This window comes from Urocitellus parryii, unplaced genomic scaffold (assembly GCF_045843805.1).
Source record: "Urocitellus parryii isolate mUroPar1 unplaced genomic scaffold, mUroPar1.hap1 Scaffold_166, whole genome shotgun sequence".
Classification (NCBI taxonomy): Eukaryota; Metazoa; Chordata; class Mammalia; order Rodentia; family Sciuridae; genus Urocitellus; species Urocitellus parryii.
In genome coordinates, this window is record NW_027552166.1 from 62,295 (window position 1) to 85,380 (window position 23,086).

Genomic DNA, 23,086 nt, shown 5'->3' on the forward strand with positions numbered 1-23,086 from the left:
AACTCATTTTCCTTTACCTTCAGAACAGTTCTTCCTGGATTTTTCCCTGCTGTGATCAGTGTTAGCCATTCCATAGTCACAGCCTGGGAGTCATCTTTGTGTACTGGCAGTGAGTCTAGAATCGAAGGCTTCACTATTGGAAAAACACGGTGATTAGGACCATTGCCTTCAGTATGGACAGTATGGTTCTAAACAGATTGACTTTAAATTTCTCCTCTTGTTTTTTGGTACCAGTGATTGAACTCGGGGGCACTTGACCACTGAGCCACATCCCAGTCCCATTTTGTATTTTATTTAGAGAATGGGTCTCACTGAGTTGCTTAGCACCTTGCTTTTGCTGAGGCTGGCTTTGAACTTGTAATCCTCCTGCCCTCAGCCTCCTGAGCCATGGGGATTATAGACGTGCGCCACCATGCCCACTTAGCTTTCTTGATAATACATACCTTATAGAATAATGAAGTTTCAGGTGTTACAATAGAAAATTTCTCTAATTAAATTTAGTAACAGAATATTTGGCTGGCTGATAAGTTTGTTATTTGACATCTTTTAAGTGGCTTTTGTAAATGCATGATTATAGACTGTGGGACATAAACTTAGATATGTATCTTGAGACACTGATACTATAGATAGTATAGTATGGAATACTATAGAAAGCTTTTTCAATGGAATTAAAAGATTTTTCTTTTTTTAAGATTGTAGTCTTTTTTGAATGAAAGTATTTTTGATCTATGTGTGAGATATTTAAAAAATTATAAAATATTCAATGAAAAATGCATAAAATAAATTTGGCAGGGTAGCGTAAGACAGTCACCCAGGTCAGAACTATAACTACTACAACCCATAAGATCCTTGTGTATCTCTTCACTCCAGAAGTGACTGTAATCCAGACTTTTGAGGTAATAAGTTCCTTCCTTTTAGTTCTAGTTTTACCACTTTAATCACAAGTGTAGATATACTGTACGTATTTTTCTTTAGATCCTGCTTCTTTTGTTTCCTATGTTTTTATGTGAGATTTATTTACATTTGTTGCTGTAGGTTTTTTGTTGCTGTGTCCTATTACATTTTATTGTGTACAGTTTACATATTCCTCTGTTGGTGGACATATGGGTTCTTTCTAGTTTTTGGTTCTACAAAGAATACTGCTATATGTATACATGTTTTTGTGCATGTCTTCTACTTTATACATGCCTGAATTTCTCAGGAATTTACATCTGGGGAAGGAATTGCTGATAGGATGTGGATATTTTCAGCGGGCTGTTTTAGAAAGAGGCTGTGTCAGTTGGTTAGCCATCAATAGCATATGAACATAGGGATTAATGATTCTCCCTTCTTTTAGCTGGTGGAGGCTATAACTCACCCTAGGCTTCTCATAGGCATTAGTAGTATATAAGAGTGTGGCCTGGGGAGTTAGACTGTGTGGGTTTGAATCCACCATTTAGTTCTGAGACCTTGGCTAAGTAACTTGACATTTTTTTTTTAACCTCTTCCAAGTGGTAATATTTTCCAGTTTGTCTTTTGGCATAGGGTGATGGGGTATCTTCAAGTTATTTCATTGAATAGACTGCCTGGTTGGGGTTCATGAGAATTTGTTACATGTATATTTTTTTTTTTGCAAAAATTTGCTTTTTATTTATTTGTTTATATAATTAAGTGTATTCTTGAACATTTTGGTTTTCAGATTACTAGGACCATATTACTTATTACTTCTGTATCTATCTGTACAATGCCTTATATTTTCTAAAGCATTCACGTTTTTTTTTTTTTCTGACTTGATCCTTACAATAGTTCTGTTAGGGAAATAAACTGACTTATTTCCATTTTGGAGGAGGAAACTGAGGCCCAAGTAGGATTTGGTGACTTGTCATAGCCACTCCATCTTTGCATTAGGTCCAGGGCCTGTACTCAGGTGCCTTTTGAAACTCCCATTTAGTTTCTTTTAGTTCAGTGACTCTGACTTATGTAAATAAGTCTTGAAAAACAACAGGTTTTCAAACACTTTAGAAATGGGATGTATCATCTTTACTATTTGCATGTTTAACCATAACTGGAAGAAATTATATTGTCTGTGATATTACATTTGTGCTTGTTTTCAGGGTGTGCAGCCTGCCACAGGTGAAGTTGTGTTCGATAGTTTCCAGGACTCTCCTTCCCGTTCCGAGCTGGAGGCTCGGATATCAAGCCTGCAGCCGGTGGAGCTGCTACTTCCATCAGACTTGTCAGAGCAAACAGAGATGCTCATTCACAGGGTCACTGCTATTAGGTATGTTGGCATGCTGTTTGAAGATAATGATTCTGAAACTGATTTACTGACAAAGCCAAACTTGTCAAAGTTGTTAAAAATAGTTTATAATTATAAAAATTATATTTCAATGTAACTTAAAAAATTTTATATTTCAGCTTTTTTCAAAATTCCATTTCAGAATTGTATTTCAAAATAATGGAAATTTTCAAAAGAAAATTACCCATACTGTCTCTTTAATGTAAGACTATAAAAATGATCATTTTAAAGGGGCTTCTGATATTACTTAATGCTATTGTTTGGTAATTAAGGGGCTTATGATATTACTTCAGTATATTGTTTGGTAATTTTCAGTTTCTGGAGATAGGATTCATTTTTTGGAAATCTTACGTAGTTTTGAAAATGCTTTCTTTGTGCTTTATTTTTTTTTCGATTTTTAAAAAATTTTTATTGTTGGTTGTTCAAAACATTACATAGTTCTTGACATATCATATTTCACACTTTGATTCAAGTGGGTTATGAACTCCCATTTTTACCCTGTATACAGATTGCAGAATCACATCGGTTACACATCCACTGATTTACATATTGCCATACTAGTGTCTGTTGTATTCTGCTGCCTTTCCTATCCTCTACTATCCCCCTTTTTGTGCTTTAAGTTTCAGTTCAGTGCTGCGTCCAGTAGTGTCCAGTAGTTTTATTTACAAGATCTAAGGTCACATGACTTATATATGAAATGGTGTAATGGGCACTGATGCTGTAGAGGAAGAAAATGAGTTTATTATATGTGTCTGGCACAGTTGACAACCCAATAGGAAAGGCAAGTATGTACATATCTAACTGGATTCATGAGGCATGATATGTTTCGTACCATTGAGGAGGATTCTATACTGCCACTGTGGAGCAGTGGTGAAGACCAGCAGTGGTGGTGAAGAGACAAAAATTTTGGGCTGGGGCTTGAATGAAGAGGAAGTTGTATATTGAGGAACTGGACTTTAGAATTAGGCAAGCAAGCACATAAAGATTTTCATTTAGTAAGTCGACAAAACAGTTAGAAAATCAAACTGATTTATTAAGTGAAGTTCCATATGTTTCTTTGATCTTAAAGTTAAGAGTGTTCATTCTATTTAAATGTAACTTCCAACAAAGTAGCTTTTGTAATTTGTTTTTTGATTATAACACAGACATATGTTCATTTAGAAGTTAGGATTTACAAAAAAGAAAGATAAAGTAATTCAAAATTGTAAAACCCAGAGATAACTACATTTTAGTGTATTATTTCTGTATATGTACACCATCATTATGCTTATCATAATTATCAAATGTTATTCACTTTTCAGAATTGTATGTGCTATACTTTGATATGACAGGAAGAACTGTAAGTTTGTTTATACTAATGTCACCACAAACACATGAATATCATGTTGTTGTCAAGACAGCTATGACTTCATTATGTATTAAGGATTTTTTTCAGTTAGATTATGATCTTTTTTGGTGGTACTAGGGATTAAAGCCAAGGGTTCTCTACCACCAAGCTACATGTACAGCCTTTTATTATTTTTTACTTTAAGAAAATAAATTAAAATTAAGAAAATTAAAACGTTGTCTTGCTAAGCTGCCTAGGCTGGTTTCAAAACTTCATTCCTCCTATTAGCTCGAATTGTAGGTGTGAACCACTGCACCTGGCTAGCTCCATTATAATCTTATGGGATCACTGTCATATGTGTGATCTGTTGCTGATTAGAATCTCAAGTGACTCATGTATGTATGAAATGGTGAATTTGAGCCATTTAATGCTCCAATAGCAGTGTAAGAAAGTTCCTATTGTTCCAAATTATCATCAATATTTGATAATAATTTTGCTGACTGGTTAGTGGGTAATAGTTTTCAATATTGTCCGAGTTGCATTTCCTTATTTCCTAAAGAGTTAGAGCACCTTTGTATGTATATTGGCTATTTAAATGTCATCTGTTGTGAAGTGCTTGTATTTTTTCCTTTATTTTGTAGGACATAGATCAAACCCAGGCCTTGCTCATGCTAGGCAAATACTCTACTACTGAGCTATAAACCCTATGCATACCCCCATCTTCTTCTATTAGGGTTTTGATACTTTTCTTCCTATTGAAGGTTTAGGCGTTCTTCATATATTCTGGATATGAATCATTTTGTTATATGTGTCACATCCATCTCCACTTCTGCAACTTAATTTTTTTCTTCTTTGAGGTGGCTTTTGATGAATCTTAGTTACATGTAGTTAAAGTGTGGTATCCCTTCCCTGTATGATTAGTAACTTATATATTCTATTTAAGAAGTCTTTTTTCTAACTAAGGTCATAAAGATACATGTTTACATTATCAGAACTGTAATAAATGTGTGTAGTTAATAGGTATGAAAGCCTGCAAGTATTGATTTTTATGTTGAATATGAAGTAGGGATTGAGGTTGATTTTTTTCCATATAAGTGTCTTTAATTATTCAGTATCATTCATCCACTTTACCCCAATTCTCCACTGCCTACACTCTCCCATACTCTAATGTCACTTGTTGTAAGACAAGGGTATAAATGATCTTGCTTCTGAACAATCTAATCTGTTCCATTGATCTATTTCTCTATCCTTATGCCAATATATTAATTGCTGCAGGTTTGTAGTAAATTATAACAACTAGAGGAGCAAATACTTGTGCTTCTTTAAAGATTATGTTACTGATTTTCTTAACCTTTTGAATCTCCTATGTTATTTTTTAAATTATCTTGTCAGTAGAGGCTGCTTGATTTGATTGTAATTTTGCTAACTTCTTGAGGGGAATTAACATAGCCCTTCAGAAAATATTAAATCTGATAATCACAAAAATAGTATCTTGTTCTTAGATCTTCAATTTCTCTTAAGAGTATAATTTTCTCCTGAGGGTCTTCTTATTTTATATTATTTAGTCCAAAGTACATGATATTTTATTCTATTATAAGAGCTATTATTTGAAAATTTTATTTCTTAGCTTTGTAGCTGGTACATAAAAATGAAAGTTTACTTTTCATGAATTCAAATAATTTATCTGTATAACAGGTGTATCTTGTATTGGAGCATTATTCTGGTGTCTCTAGAGAAGCTAAATTAATAGTATGCACACACAAATAGAGACATTTAAAAATACATTTACTATAAGGGAATTGGTTCATGCATTTATGGAGGCTAAGACGTCCAAAATCTGTATTTGACAAGTTGGAGACCTATAATTATATAGTTCCAGTCTGAGTCTTAAGGCCAGAGTGAGGCACTTTCCTGAGAGCTCATGGTCTGAGCTCCAGTGAGAGTCATAATCCAAATGCAGAAGACTGACATCTCACTTCAAATACAACCAAACAGAGAAAGATTTCTTTATTACTCAGTCTTTAAGTCTATTCATGTCTCTAGTAGATTAGATGAGGCCACCCTCATCACCCACATTGGAGAGGGCATATTGCTGTACTAATTTTGCAAATTTAAATGTTTATTTTTAACTAGAATAACCCTCAGATACTCAGACACAATATATAACCAAATATCTAGGTACCTAAAATCAGGTATCACAAGGCACAATAAGATTAACTACAAATTACTTTCTTCCTTTCAAATTCTACAAAAAAATATAAAAATCTGTTGTTTTTAACAAAAGTATCTGTTTGAGAAAATGCTCATATCAAAGAATAATGGTTAAATAATAATGAGTTAATTATTTATCTCAGCAAGTTAACAAAAGAACAGAAAAACAGAAGAAATAATAAAAATGAAACAGAAATAAATAAAACATACAATTGATATCAATGAAGTCAAGAGGTGATTCTCGGAAAAATTAATAAGATTGATAAACTTTTGAGGTACTAAATCAAGAAATAGATGGACATACAAGTAACTAATATTAGCAATGAGAGAAGGGAGTTAATTATAGCTCTTTTAAGACTTATTTATTACATAAGTGGCTATAATGCTTTGTTAATGTTAAATGTTTTTGCACTAATTTTTTTCAAGGAAAGACCACTCAGGAAATGGTAAATCCTAAATCATAAGCCATTCATTAATTGGTATTTGTTGGTTTCATAGTGGGTCCATGATCCAGATATGAGGGAGAATGTTGTGTTAAATTTTGAGAATTTAAATGAAAGAGTCAACTTCATGCTTTTTCTTTGTAGGCTGAATTTAATTACCAACAGAATTTTAAAAATAACTATGAGATTACTAAAAATTTCAGGTATTTTTTTGTTTATTTCTTGGTCATTGGTACTGATATCCTTTTAATACCATGCCATAAAAGTTTAATACTTGCATTCAGTTAACAAGTACTGATAAGTCACCTAATATATAATAGGCAATGTTACTTACGGTATTTCGTATATCCAAAAATGGGTTGAACATGACAGTGAGCAACATATAACATTATAAAACTTGAGTAGCATATACTTAAAAAAGCATCTGTATGACTTGTGTAGTAGTATGTTTTTTTCAGAGGCACCTTTATTGCTGGGATTTTTTACCCCGTGGCAGTATTAATTGGCTTCAAAGTATCCATGATTTTTTTTTAATTGTACACAAATACACACACACAGAGACACACACACAGACACACATGCACACACACACATACACACACACACACACACACACACTTTTTGGTTTTAGGAAGAAGAGTACTCAATGGCTGTGGGCTCACTTGGTCCACCCAAAGCCCACTGAAGAGCTGAGGAGGTTGTGGTGACAAAGTCAAAAAGAGGCTTCTGATGACCAGTTTCACAGAAGTTGTTTCACATTATTATTGCATAGGGAAGCCTTTTATGCATAGTCTGTTACCTAGTAAATTTAGCTTAGGGCCATAATAATCCAGTGAGGAAGCAACATACTTTCAAGTGGCATCCAATGGGCTGAAAGTTCACTGGCAAAAAGCAGAAAGAAAAGGAACACAATGTGCACTTGAGGGTGGCCATGTTACCATGGTGATGGGGCTGGTTGTGGTTGGTGTTCCAAACCACAAATATACAGACCAGTGAGTGGAGCCCTATGATCCCGCACAAAGGCAAGTAGGCTTATTTCCAGCTTACATGCCCAACAAATGGCCTTTTCACATATTTTCAAAAGATCCAAAAAATATATGAAAAAATACACCCATTAGATAGACCCTGCCTGACATGTAGTTGAGATGATAGAAACCAAAGCAGATGTATATTAAGTGTTGAATAAATTTATGTCTTGATTTTCAAAGTTTTTAAAAATATTCTACACATTAGGAAATTCTTTTCTCTTTCTGCTGATACTAGTTGTTATCTTTGAAGAGAGAGAGAGAGAGAGAGAGAGAGAGAGAGAGAGAGAGAGAGAGAGATGCCCCTAATATGAAGAGAGAAAATCAAAAGATCTTAAAAGTTTTCTAGCTGTCTCTAATTCTGTCTGGTAAGAATAACAGGAGACATTTTTTACTCAATGGGGAAATAAAAGCATTCATACTGAAATGTAGGCTACTTTAAGTTCCTTTAGGAATTTGCTATTTGGGAAATAGGAGATTTTTACCTCTATATATTTTTAAATGTTCAGTATAGTGACTCTGAAAATTTTGCATAAAGTATAGAAAAAAGAATACCAAAGTGTTCAAAAGTACTTACATAAATATTAAACCAACCAAGAAATGATGGGTGTTTAGGAGGGGGGGCAATTTATAGGATAAAGTTGACTTACCATAAATATAATATTTTCATAAGAATAAAAATGAGACTTGGAAAAAATCAATATGAAAGAGAAATTTGACTTAATGAAAATCTGCTTTCCTCAATTTTATTTACTTGTTTTGCAAAATGTGATAACTATATTTTTTATAGTTACTCATAATTTTAATTCTTCTTTGGAAGGTCTTAATTACAGAGCATGGTGACCTGGGTAATAGCCAATTTTTAGATCCAAGAAACAAAATTTCCTTTAAGTTTGATCACTTATGGAAAGAAGCAAGTGACCCTCAACCAGAGGAAGTAGATGGAGGTTTGAAGTCTTGGAGAGAATCCTATGACAATGCTTTAAGATCCTATGTGAAAGATCATTATTCCAATGGCTTCTGTACTGTTAAGTAACTGTCTGCCTATTTCATTATCAGAGTGTTATATTTCTTATATTTACCTTATCACTTGGGAACTTTGGCCAACCAAACATCACTTCTTTCTTAGTTATGGTCTCTGTATTTTATTCCCTAAATCTTTTTTTAAATATTTTTTAGTTTTCAGTGGGCATTTATTTATTTATTTATATGTGTTGCTGAGAATTGAACCCAGTGCCTCACACATACTACAAGCATTCTACCACTGAGCCACAATCGCAGCCCCCTAAACCATTTTTGAAAGGAGTATAAATACATGAAAAATTTCTTTATAAAATCACAATGCATAATAATTTTAAATTTCTATATGTTCTATTTCATATTTATCTTATTTACTTATGAAAAAATATTGCCTTCCTTCAAAAATTAAGTTTTTAAATACTTTAACTTAGACTTAGGAAAAAATGTTAAAATTGTTGGGAGATCTATTATCCACATTTGTGTCTTTTTGACATAGGCATTTATACAAAAAACTACTTCTGCATAGTTAAGATATTTTTCACTAGATAATCAAAACTGTTTTGAAATAAACACTTTTAGAAATCCAGAGTAATTTTATTTTTATTTTTTACTATCTTTTGGGCTCTAACAGATAAATTTGGCTCTAACATGATTTCCCTTTTATAATATTGTGACAAGAAATATATGTATAGAATGTTTAATTTTTTATTTGTTTGTTTGTTTGTTTTGGTGGTGCTGTGAATTGAACCTAGGGTTTTGTGCATGTCAAACAAGAACTCTACCAGCTGAGCTGTAACACCAGCCTCAGAATGTTTAATAATTTTTTTTTTATTATTGTATTTTAAACTTATATCAATTAATGAAATCATGATGTTTTGAAATATGTATACACTGTGGAATGGCTAAATTGAGCTAATTAACATTTATTACCTAACAGGTTTATTTTTTAATGAGAATGCTGAAAATCTAATCTCTAAGCAATTATCAAAAACAATACATTAACTTGAGTATTTTAAATATGTGATGATGATGAGTTAAATGGCAATATAGAAAGTTAGTTAAGAGCACTTACATTTAAACTTTAATAACTGGTATGAGTCTTAGCCCTCATTCTCCAAAAATAATAGTGCTGGTCATATTCTCCCAATATAATAGTTTTGGTCATGTTGTTTTACTCTCTTTCTGCTTCCTGTAGAATGAAATCTAAAGTTTTTACTTATATATACTACTGTATGGTCTAAATCTACCATTTTGTCTCCCACTAGTCTACTTTACACATACCCTCTAACCTGATGACCTAATTGACATTCACTTAACAAATCCTTGATTTCATGCCTGAACTGTTTACTGGTCTTTATTCTCAGTCTCTGCTTATCAGAATCTTATCTGCTTTGTAAAGCTCAGCTTAAAGGCACCTCCATTAAACTCTAATCCCGGAGCAAAATTTTCCTCTATTCATTGTACCTCTGTCTCTGTTAGAATTTAACAGAATCTAGGGCTGGGGTTGTGGCTCAGAGGTAGAGTGCTTGCCTAGCATGTGCAGGGCACTGGGTTCGATCTTCAGCACCACATTAAAAAATAAAATATGGGTATTGTGTCCACTACAACTGAAAATATATATATATATATAATTTATATATAATTTAACAGGATCTGGTTGTGAGTGCTATGTTTTGCTTATTCTGTCTCAAGGATTTAACACACTGCATATGTGCATTGTCTGGCATTTAGATTAATTGTGTTTTTCTAGTTTGATTTTTTTCCCCAATAGGTTTATTCTAAAACTATAGATGCACAAAAGACTATCATGGCATGTATTGAAAGCCACCAGTTTCAGCCTAAAAACTTTTGGTAAGAAATAGATATTCTCTTTTGTTTGCATCTAATTATTTTGTAGAGAAATCAGCAATTTTTATCCATTTTGAGAATTTTTTTTTGCTGCAAACTGCACAGCAGTTAATTCAGATACCAGACCAGGTAATAAGGAGATGGAGACAAGACAAATAGAGAAAAAGCTGGGGCGCCATGGTTCTCCATCCCCTGATGAGGGATGAACAACCCAGAGCCAGTTCACCATGTTTATTATATAGGTTTTAACCTCAAAAGGATTAGTTCTAAGAAAGTTTCTTAAAGATAAACAGAACCAAAGTGGAGGTTATAAACAGCTCATTTAGAACTATCAGCTTGTGCCCATAATTCTCCACCTGTGGACAGCTGTCATTAGAACCCAAGGTTAAGAACTGATAAGTCCCTGGCTAGCATGGAATTTCCCTTTGAACAGGGCATCACCACAGCAGCTGGACAGTTTCAAATCTAGGCCTTTGCGCAGAGAATTCTCAGGAGGGACAGCTCAAGGATTATATAATTCATTCGCTGCTCCCAACATTTATTAATTTACATACATCCTAGTCCTTTTTATTTTCAAGACAGGATTTCACTAGGTTGCTGAGGGTCTTGCTAAATTCCTGAGGCTAGCCTTGAACTTCTAATCCTCCTGCCTCAGCAAGGTAATTTTTTTACTTACAAGATTTTAGCTCTCCATCGATGAATTTAGACATTATTTAGATTCCTTCCAATTCTAATTTGGTTTGGGTTTTTTTTTTTTTTGTTTTGTTTTGTTTTGTTTTCTCTCCAATATGTGAGATTGAACCGAGGGGTGCTTTACCACTGAGCTACATCCCTACTTCTTGTTATTTTTTTTTTTTTGAGACAGGGTCTCACAAAGATGCTGAGGCTGGTCTTGAACTTGCAGTCCTTCTGTCTTAGTCTTGTGAGTCACTGAGATTACAAGAATGTGTCACCATACCTAGCTCCAATTCTAAGATTCTATAGCCATATCTTTTTAAAAACTACTTTTATATTGAGTGAGAACAAATGATTAATATAAAGTGCCCAGTTGAAATTATTGAGTTTCACTTGGGTAAGGGTTAGTAATATTTAAGTTGATTATGTAACTCAGCATCCTGTCCATTTTCAGAACATACCATGAACAGAATGGGCATGGTTCACTTCAAAGCAAACTAAGGAAAAGTGGAAATCCAGATAATTTAGAAAATGTTTATGGTGAGGCCACTTGGTTCCAGACTTAGGTTTGAGTATGCCTTGGGTTTATCAAATTGGGAATGACTGGTCCCCTCCTCCCCAACCCCTCAAAAATTTTTTTCAACTTTTTGGCCTCAGTGGTAAATCACCTCTTTCTTGTGCCTACTGCTAATTCTGCAGCACTGTATGTGTATGTTTTAATAGGAATGGTCGTTGGAGATCAGAGTGGAAGTTCACTATTACACCACCTACAGCCCAGGTGGTTGGAGTACTCAGGATTCAGGTAAGATTCAAACATGTTCATTGATCATGGTAAAAATGTTTACATTTTTGGTTTGGGAGTATGACTCAGTGCTTGCCAAATATGCATAAGACCCTGAGTTCAATCTCCAGCACTGCCTAAATAAATAAAACTTCACATTTTAAAATAAACATGCATGTTGGTCTTTGTTGTAGAATTAAAATAAGTACTAAATTATATGCAAAATAATTTAGTAAAGAGAGGTGGATGGAAGTGAGTAGAAATAAAAGCCTTCCTGGGGAGGTAGTTAAACAGAGATCTATTTTGGTTTGATAAAGATAATTATGTAGAGAATTCTGTTTGCTGGTTATTTTTTTTATGTGGTGCTGAGGAGCGAACTCACTGCCTCACATGTGTGAGGCAAGCTCTCTATTGCTGAGCCACAACCCCAGCCCTGTTTTATACTTGTGTGTGTGTTCGGACGGGGGGTGCTGGGGATTGAACCCAGGGTCTTATACATGCAAGGCAAGCACTCTACCAACTAAGCTATATCCCCAGCCCTATACATATACACTTTTTAATACAGAATGTCTGGTCACAATTTGGGAGAAGGCTTACTTCATTTTTTATTATCTTTTAAAAGTCACAATGAAAATTATTTGAAAGAGACATTAAGATATTTAGGCCTAGCAAGACACAGTGGCACACACCTGTAATCCCAGTGGCTCAGGAGACTGAGATAGGAGGATCTAGAGTTCAAAGCCAGCCTCAGCAAAATGAAGGCTCTAAGAAATTCAGTGATTTATTTTATTAGCTACAGGGTCTTGCTGAGTTTCTTAGGGCCTTGCTAAATTGCTGAGTCTGACTTTGAACTCAAGATCCTTCTGCCTCACATTCCAGAGTTCCTGGGATTACAAGCATGTGCCACTGCATCTGGCCTATGTCACACTTATTTTTATAGTGTAATTTCCCATCAAATATTTGATTTTCAGTGATTTTCTTTTAACTCCCAATTAGGTTTTTCTACGAGTCAGATCTATGTACCTCCTGCATATTGATGATATTTGTATGGCCTTGTCTCACATATTAAGTATTAGGATTCATTAAAACTCCTTGGTTTTCAAAAAGAAACTAATTTTCCATGATTTTTATTATTTTTAATATTTCTAAAGTGGGATCTTATTTATCTTTGTAGTCATAATGTCTGGCCCAGTGCCTGGAATCAAAAACACAAATGTTTTTTGTTGTTTTTGTTTTTATTTGTTTTTAAATATTTTTTTAGTTGTTCATGGACTTTATTTTCTTTATTTTTATGTGGTGCTGAGGATTGAACCCAGTGCCTCATGCATGCTAGGTGAGCACGCTACCACTGAGCCACAGCCCCACACAAATGTTTTTTGAACTTAAATTTTATCTGGTAAGGAAAGAGGTTTTGTTTCTTTTTCCTTTTGTACAAGATTGAACTCAGGTTCACTTTACCAATGAACTATATCCAGCCCTTTTTATTTTTTGAGACAGGTCTCATTAAGTTGCTAATACTGGCCTCAAATTTTCCATCCTCTTGCATTAGCCTCACAAGTCACTGGGATTACAGGCATGCACCATCAAGCCCAAAGAATTCTTAAACTGGGCTGGGGTTGTGGCTCAGTGGTAGAGCACTCGCCTAGCACATGTGAGGCCCTGGGTTCCATCCCCAGCACCACATAAAAATAAATAAAATAAAGATATTGTGTCCAACTACAACTAAAAAAGAAATTTAAAATAAAGCAATATGAGTGTTTAATGTGAATGACAAGGGAAATATCACCATAATAAACTGCCTGCCTCCAGATTTGGCTATAGATATTTTTTATTTTACCCATATGTTTTTCATTTCTTGATCATTTATCATCTTTTAAGATATGCACTTATAATATGTGACATGAAATAATTTAATAAGGGGATGGATTATCTCATAACAGACTTGTGATCCTTCTGCCCCTGCCTTCCAGGTTGCTGGGATCATAGGCATGCACCACCACATCTAGCAACATAGAAACATTTTTTGTGGGTGATAACTAACTTTCCAAAGCAAAAGAAAAAAAATAAAAAGAATAATATTAATTTATGCCTTCACAAATTGTGTAATATCTGCCTTAATAAAAGACAGCTGGATTCTCATATCAACTTCATACAGTCTGTAACCCTCACAGTGGTAAAGTCACTGCACATCATGAGGTTTCTAAGAAACTGTATTGTAGAAGCATGAGAGTAAGAGTGGAAAAGGCAGGACTGGGGCTGTAGCTCAGTGGTAGAGCATTTGCCTAGAATGTGTGAGGCACCAGGTTTGATTCCTGGCACCACATACAATAAACAAATAAAATAAATGTATTGTGTCCATCTACAACTAAAAAAAATATTTAAAAAAAAAGAGTGGAAAAGGCAGACATCGAGCTGGAATGTAACTCAGTGGCAGAGCACTTGCTTAGCAAGCAAAGGTCCTGGGGTGCGGCCCTGAGGGCATTGTTCATTTCATCTTTTTAAAAATATTTATTTTAGTTGTAGTTGGACACAACACATTTATTCCACTTATTTATTTTTATGTGGTGCTGAGGATGAACCCAGGGTCTTTTGCATGTGAGTCGAGCTCTCTGCTGCTGAGCAACAACCCCACCCCTGTTCATTTCATCTTAAAGCAAAAATATTTTTTCAGGGCATTAAGATTTAAAGACACAGTAATGATCTCTTCATACCATACTGTGATAGACTGGAAAGTACATGGGGTTTGTTTGTCTGGTTTTTAGTTTTGGTGAAGACCTGGATTCAGATTGTATTTTTATCATTCAAAAATGCTTGTAATCCCAGGAACTCTGGAATGTGAGGCAGAAGGATCTTGAGTTCAAAGTCAGACTCAGCAATTTAGCAAGGCCCTAAGAAACTCAGCAAGACTCTGTAGCTAATAATTAATAATAATAATTAATATAATTTATATCATCAGATCCCTACTGATCAGCGATACTGCAAGTATTAACCTTGTACAATTTTTACCCCATGTTTGGAATGTACAGGCGCTTATCAGTACAGTCCTGGAAGTGGAATTACTGGGCCAAACAGTATGAGATAATAACACACTGGCTAAGAACACAGAGCCAGAAAACCCAGCTTATTAGTTTCACTACCAGCTGTATACTACCAGTCAAGCCAATTAACCTCTCTGTAATTACCTCAGTTCTCTCACCAAAACACTTCACAACTGTCCCCCAAAGACCATGTGTTAAAGGTTGGGTCCCCAGAGTGGTACTACTGTGAGGTGCTATGGACTTTCAGGATGTGAATCCCAAAGGTAGGGTTAATGGGGATGCATTCAGAGGGGACTGTGAGACCCTTTCCCTCCCTTTTAGCTTACCAACCATGAAGTGAGTGATTTGCTCCACCACTCACTCCCCCCATGATGTGCTACTTTGCCACAGGCCTGAGGCAACAGAGCCCGTTTATCATGGATGGGAATCTCCAAGACTGTGAGCCCAAAGAATCCTTTTCTAAGTATTTCTGGGTATTTTATTAAAGTGATGGGAAGCTAATGAACACCATCATGGGTCCTTATTTGTACCGTAAATGCAGAGTGTAGATAGATTTTTGGGCCAATGAGTTGAGATTTCAGATCCTCATGTTATTATGACCCAAAACATTTCTATAACCCCTGGAAGTTCCCTCTTGCCCATTTCCAGTTAATTCTTGACCCCTGAGCAAACCATGGAATCTATAAAAAATATAAGCACTAGAAATTAGAGGACAGTAGATGCAATTATTTATATGGCAGTCCTTCCGTCTTTTCTCATGGTGCTGGGAATTGAACATGGGGCCCCGTGTGTGCTAGGCAAGGGCTACACCACCACGCTCCACGTGCCTGGCCCTGTGGTGGGTTTTAAGTTTCCCATCTGTTGTTCTGCTCCTCTTAAATGCATGGGGCCCCATGTTCAATCTTTTGAATAAATTACTTTTTTTTTGTATTGAATTTTTAGCTATATTTCTTTGTGTTTATTTTTTCAATGGTTTCTCTGGAGATTATAATATGCGATTTTAAATTTCAGTCTACTTCCAAATAATATACTATTTCATGAAAAAACTAAGAAACTGACAGTCTCATTCCATGTATTCCCTTCCCACCCACTGTGCTCTTGTTGCTTTACATTTAACTTTTTCACATGTAACAAATACAACAATACAATTGTTACTTTGCTTTACAAGCCAATAATTTTTTTAAGAATTTCTTTTTAGTATTGGATACAGGTCTATTATAGACAAATTCTCAGCTTTTGTCTTTCTGAGAATATCTTCATTTTTGAAGAAAATTTTTACTGGATAGAGAATTTTTGGTTAGCAGCTTTTTTTTTGTTTTGTTTTGTTTTTTGTTTTAAATACTATGCTAAAGATGCCATGTAACTATCCCTGGCCTCCACTTTTTTGGCTGAAAAGTCAGTGATGATTCTCATCACTGTTCTGTAGATCACCTGCTTTTCACACCTCTTTTGATTGTTTTTAAGATCTGCTATTTATTTTTAGTTCCCAGTAGTTGGACTGTAATATACTGACGCTGTGGTTTGTTGTGTATTTATCCTGATTAGGGGTTGCAGATATTCTTGGATTTGTACATGGTCACTTTACCTTTTGATTTGTTTTTTCTACTCCCTTTCTCCTTCTAGAAACCTGGTGTGTATATGTGAGCTTGACAACATACAAGGCTCTTGGGATTTTATTTTATATTTTAAATCTTTTTCTTCTCTTTGTGTTTCCATTTGGATACTTTCTACTGACTTGACTCTGGACATGTTACCAGATGAGCTTGACAGCAGATGGATGCAGCAGTAGAAAGAATGAGAACCTTGCCAAGGAGCTGAGGGATCTTGGCTCTCTGGTTTTACCCCTGTCTTCCTGGGGCTGGGCTGTGGTGGCCCCATGGTCAGGAGAGGCAGGGAGCCCTGTGGAGAGGTTGTTTGGAGAATTACCTGCCTCTGAAGGCACAGCCTGATTGTTCCCATCCAGGGAGGATTCTTTCTTGTGTCAGTAGAGGCTGAGAGAAGCCATGAAATTCTTCTGAATGGCTGTTACTTTGTAAAATCTAGTTCATTTAGGTTGTTTGTATATTTGGGTAATGGGCCTTAAAAAAAAATCTTGCCTGTTTTGGTTATATGGATTTGTGCCAGTCTCTGTGATATAGGTGAATTGAGGAGGATGTGAAGTTACTTCAAGGACTGTTTTTTTTTTTTTTGGGGGGGGGATTGGGGATTGAACCCAGGGGTGCCTAACCACTGAATGATATCTCCAGTCCTTTTTCATGTTTTATTTAGAGACAGGGTCTTGCTGAGTTGCTTAGGTCCTGGTTAAGTTGCTGAGGCTGGCTTTGAACTCACAATCCTTCTGCCTCAGCCTCCTGAGCCATTGGGATCAAGAGTGCGTACCATGTCTGGCAAGGACTGTTATTATATTTAAAGAATATAATAAGGTCATTATTATGACTATTATTATATTTTGAAGGGTTTTACCCATTGTCCTTCATAGTGACTATACCTACACTAAAGGATGCTTTCCTTTATTGAGAAGGCAGGGCCAAGGCTTTAAGGAAGTGAAATTAGTAGCAACTAGGAAGAGTCACAGGGATGACTGAGTTGAAACAACAGTCACTTGGAGTCACTTGGAGAAAGATGACCCTCAGATCTGTGGGAGGGCATTAAGTCCCCTAGGAAAGCTCACAGCTCTGCAAGAAATGATTACTGCTTCAACATCTTAGGGGTGCACACTGAGGCTGAGAACCAGGAGGAAGACCCTGAGAGGCAGAAAGGACTCAGAGGCATGTCCCAGGTAACGATTAAAAAATATTATCAAGATAATGTCAGATGCTTGCAGAGAAAATAACAGATATCATTACAAAAATCTTACAGAACATTGTTTTGAAATTGAGCAACTATTTTGGGCTGTGGATATAGCTGTGATCATTTCAGATAAGGTTCCTCTTCTCATAGAACTTATAATAGGGTGGTGGGGATAGAACAATAAGTATAATAGATAAATAATTATAGACCATAACATTTACTATGAAGATAACAAAACACTGTGTGGTGACTGTGAATGAGTAGCAATCTGAGAAAGAATGGTGGGAAAAATCTCTTGGATGAACACTAAAAGGTAAGAAAATCCAAACATGTAAATATTTGGAAGGAAGAAAACATTTCAAAAGAGAAAAAAGTAAAATCATAAGTCAAGTTGAGAGAGAGAGTATCAGGTGTTTGGAAAGAAGGTCCATGTAGCCAAAATGTAGTGAGAAAGGAAGATTTAAAAATCCTGGAGAAGACAAATCACCAGCAATGACTAGAGGTGCTGGAAAACGGGGTTCAGAACTCCCAGTGGTTGGAAACTGAGAAGGCTACTTTGGAAGGAAGGAGCTACAGAGATGCAAAGCCATTCACAAACCTTCCCAAATCCACAGCTGGTTCCCAAATTACATACAACTAGGAGACTACAAGGAATCCAGGATACAGAAACAGCTGGAAGGCTGGAAAAATGCTGAGCAGAGATTTTTGGCTGCTGCCAACAGCAGGGAAGAAGGGTTGGGAGTCTGAATTTTGCCAAGTTGAAGAGGCTCACTCAACATCATTAAAACCCAGATATGCCACACCTTAGAAGTAAAGATGATGACTCAGGAAGAAGGATTTACCATACAGGGAAAGGCAACACTCCAACACAACCATCTTAGCAAAGTGTACAATCACACTTCCACAAGTTCAAGACAATTAGCTCACAGTTTAACTTTTGGCTAAAACAAAATAGCACTCTTCAGCAGAAGAGAACCTAAAATCTCATATTTCCTGCAGTATTCAGTATACAATTAAAAACAAAAAAACAAACAAACAAACATATGTGGAAAGAAAATGTGACCCAAGGTTAAGAGAAAAACAGTAGATAGTAGTAGAACCTGAGATGATCCATATGTTGGAATTAGTGAGATACGGATGTTAAAAACCAGGACCTAAAATAGGAGTCACATTTAATGAGTAAATAAGAAATCTAAACATAGGAAACATAAAAATTTAGAATTCAGGGAAAAAAATCTAGGGGGAAAAAGCCCACAAAAAACAAATACAGGAAAACAAAACCCCAAACAAACAAAAACTCCCACTGGATAAACTGAACAGAATACTGGAGACAGGTGAAGAAAGGATCAACTGAACTTAAAGACAAATCAATAGAAATTATGATTTCTATAGAGAGAAAAAATATGGAGGTGGGAAATCCAGAACCTGAGCATCTCATCTAGCAGTTTAACATATATATGATTAGTTCCCATAAGTGGAGCAAGATAAAGCAGTGGAAAAAAATATTTAGAGAAATACTAACTGCAGATGTCCCAAATATTGTGAAAATCAAATTTCAGACCAAGCAATTCAGTTAACCCAGGGTATATTACACACTTAGCATATTATGGTAAATTGCAGATAAAGAGCAGACTTTCAAAGCAGCCAGAGGAAAAAAGGACACATTACATATACCAGAAGTATTAGGGATGACAGGCCATTCAGAGAAACAACAGAGGCCATGGTAGAATAAAATAACATTTAAAGTGCTGAAAGAGAAGAAAAAAAAATCTAGAAATCTATATTTAGCAAGCTGTCTTTCAACAGCGAAGATGGAGGTCTCCACAGGAGTTTAAGTCCTTTATAATTTTTACATGTTGGAAGAAATTGAAGGACAAAAAAAAAAGATAGCAATTTGAGGGCTAGTTAGAAGAGGATGAGCATGTAACACCTAAAAGGTGGACAGGCGTGATGACTGGGACACCAAGAACAAACTATGAAGACAAAAGGTATAAGCTGTTAAAGCAGGATGTGAATAATGAGCACTCAGAGACTCCTTCCTCAGAGCTGTAATTTGGATTAATAAACCACTTAATAATTCCAGTGGGACAGTGGGTGCACGGAGTACCCCAGAGTTAGTAAAATGGCAGTAAAGTTGTACTTCAAGATATTCAAAGAAAAGATGAAGCTTTACAGCCACCAGAACAACAAACATCCAACAATTTTAGTGGGTCTCAAATTTGTCTTAAATCAACAATCTTCTGCTTGGATTAATGTCTTGATTAAATATCACAATGCAAAACAGCAGCACATTAAGTAAAAGATATGCAGCTGGTAAACATGACTAGGAAATTTATAAGTATACTGCATATTCTTATGCAGTACAATTTTTCTTTCGCTTGTTCAGGCACTGTTATTTAAATAAACCTGGAGTACCTAAAATAGAATTCAGGTTTACAAGATGAAAGCTGGCAGTAGAAATGTGTGTTTTGGAGAAGTACAAAAATCTCAAGAAAGAAAAATATAGATAACATGTTTTGTGCATCTTGTTTAGTGAAAGAGCTGTGGTTAGAATGGTCTAAAGCAGCAGGTGCAATGGATATTGCCATACACAGTATGAATTTTGAAAGCAGGATGCTTACCACTAGTAGTAACAAAAACATTCAGCATTGTTTTGATACTCATTTATAATAAAATATTGGGAAGGGCTGATGAATTTCTGTTAAAAGCCGCTTCTCTATGTTACACGTAACAGATGGTAAGTATTTTACAGTTTTGTTTAATAAATCATGCATTTAAATGAAGTCAACAAAAAGGAAATATAAGAATATGCAATTTTGACATTAAAGTTAGTCTTAAAATGTAAGTAAAATAAGGAATGTGTCCTAGGCGGTGAGAATGTGAGGCAGACCCATCAGAAAAACAAATTCTATGGAAATCTGCCACCAATAATCCTAAATATATGAAATGCTAAAAGTTCTTTCAGCTAAAGGTAAATGACATGGGACAAAAGCTCAATTTTATAGGAAGGAAGGAAGAGCAACGGAAATGGTAATAAGTGTGTAAAATAGTTATTTTTTATTCTTCCTTTTTCCTTCTTGCTCCTAATAATTATTTACTTCAAAGTTGCTATTAGGTAGGCTAAACAGGTTGTCATTCATGGTGGGTGGTAGGCAGTGTCACAGTGTCACTGTGACACTTTGGGGTATCAAAGAATGACAATAGTCAGGAACACCCATTCAGGCAGAATAAAACAAAAAGTCTGGGTTGGTAGAACCCTGTGCCCCTGAAGATGGGATCAAGAACACAACATTATAATTTTTCACATCAAACAACTAGTTGTTTCAATGACACTAGGGGTGGGTTGGGAAAGAATACTTTACAGTGAAATAAACAATTTTTTAAAAATCTGAAACAATCTCCAATTTATAGAAGTTTCAAAGTACAAATTTGAGTTGTTTTTCCTCAGCTAGTTGAGAAATGTTTTAAGTACAGGATTTACTTATGAACCATTTTGATAGCAAACTGCCTATTACCTTTGAATGTCAGTGAACATTTTCTACATGCAAGATTGTTTTTCCGATATAAGCAGAATCCAAATTGTGACATTAACAGATGTGGAGATACCTTCTATTCCTCAAAATCCATTTGAGTTTTGCCAAGTGTCCTAATACATTCTTCTAGCAAAACATACAGTCCAAAACCACACGTTGCATTTAGGTGTTATGACTGTTCAGCCTCTCCAATCTGGATCAGCTTTATTTATTTACTTGTTTATTTATTTTTTAAAGGAGGCCTTGGAAAAGAAGGAAGAAAAGAAGGCCTGTCCTTGACTTTTTAGACCTTGAAACTTTGGAAGATCATAAGTTGTTTCATCAAATGTTTTCCCATTTGTTTGTCTGATGTATGAGATAGAGGTAATTTAAACTTTAGAAATTAAATTTATGTTGATTCTACATTATGCTCCTGTGTGTATGTATGTGTGTGCAAGGGGGGAAGGGTTTTTCCTTCAAGGGAAAGCTTATTCCTTGTCCCAGAGTCTGGAATGGGTTTAGCCATGGGCAGGTGAGTGGAGGGCAGGTCCATAAAGTCCCAGCACATCCCCCTTGCTTTCTCCCTATCACATGCTCTGGAGAAGTAGATGTCTGCTGTGGGCGCACACAGGCAGCATAGGGAGAAGCTCACAAGGTGGAAGACTGAGGAACTGAGGAACAAGGCCTCCAGTAAACAGACCTACGAGTCAGCTGATATGTTAGCTCTAGCCAACCCTTCAGGTAACTGGAGCTCTGGATGACATGTGGATCACAGCACCATCACAGACTCTGAACCAGAGTCACATCAGCCAGGCCCCTTGAATTCCTGATCCACAAAGAACTTGAGATAACAAATGATTGCTCTTTTAAGCTGCTAAGTATTGGGGTAATTTGTTACCAAAATATACAATAGAGTAATCCACTGCACTAACAGAATGAAGCAGAAAAATATTAGCATCTAAAACAGATGCAAAGAAGTATTAAGACAGAATTCTTAATAAATTCTTAATAAAACTTCCAGGAAACCAGAAACAGAATCTTCTTGAATGTAATAATGGACAACCTACAATAAACACTGCACTATATACTACTGAAAATATTCAATGGTATAATATTGAATGTTTTTCCCAGAGGGATGAGAAAATTCAAAGATTTTTTTCTTTTTCAATAGACACTAGAAGTTTAGCCAGTGCTATAAGGCATGGGATAGGGGTGGAAGAAAGAAAGAAAAGAAAAACACAACAAAAACAAAAAAAAATGAAAGAGAAACAAACAAAAAAGACCCCCCAAATAAAACAAAGACTACAAGGAAATGGAAAAAGTAAAACTATATTTTTAGAAAGCATAATTGCGTATGTAAAGACTCCTGAGGAATCATGTATAATACAAGATAGCTACTAGTACTAAAAAGTGAATTAAACATTAAAAAGTATCCCAAGTCTATAACAATGACCAAAAAAATGGCATTTTACATGTAAGCAACAAGCAATTATAAATGAAAATGAAAAAAATACAATGCCATTTGCAAATTAAAAAACTGAATACCTGAGGAAAAATTGAACAAAAATACTTTTACACTTTCACTAAAAACCACAAGAAAGTGCAGAGAGAAAGTAAAGAAGACCTAAGTAAACGTAGCATGAGATACCATGCTCAAAGATCAAAAGCTTTCATATAATTTTTGACTCAAAAGCTGTTCGGTGAGAGGAATGTCTTTCAGCAGGTGAGCCTAGGACAACTGAACAAGCGCATGGGAGAACAATGAACTTTTCACAGTGAATAAAAATCAATCCGAGATGAATCGAAGAACTAAATACAAAATTAAAAACAGGAAGACTATAGAAGAAAAATATCTTTGAGAACTTAAGGCAGGTAGATCATTAACGGGGAATAAAAAAGTTGTGAACCAAAGACAAAATTGATGACTTGGACTCCATTAACTTTAAAACTACACTATTAGAAATATTATCAAGAAAATGAAAAGGCAAGCTGTAGAATGGGAGAAAATATTCACAATGAATATATCTCATGAAAAAAATTATCTGAACATATAAGGAATTTCTATAAATTAGTAAGAAATAAGACAAAAATAATTTTAAAAATAGGTAAAAGACTTGAACAAGCAACTTCATAAGAAA

General features: G+C 35.3%; 1 protein-coding gene across 1 annotated transcript in view; it reads left to right on the forward strand.

Annotated features, from left to right (window-relative positions):
- LOC144251719 (DNA mismatch repair protein Msh3-like) overlaps positions 1-16,595 on the forward strand; it is a 37,579-nt gene extending 20,984 nt beyond the window's left edge. The window contains 3 exon segments of the mRNA XM_077794490.1: positions 2,094-2,260; positions 11,551-11,629; positions 16,404-16,595. Coding sequence (XP_077650616.1) covers positions 2,094-2,260; positions 11,551-11,629; positions 16,404-16,595 — 438 coding nt within the window.
- Positions 16,596-23,086: the final 6,491 nt, after the last annotated feature.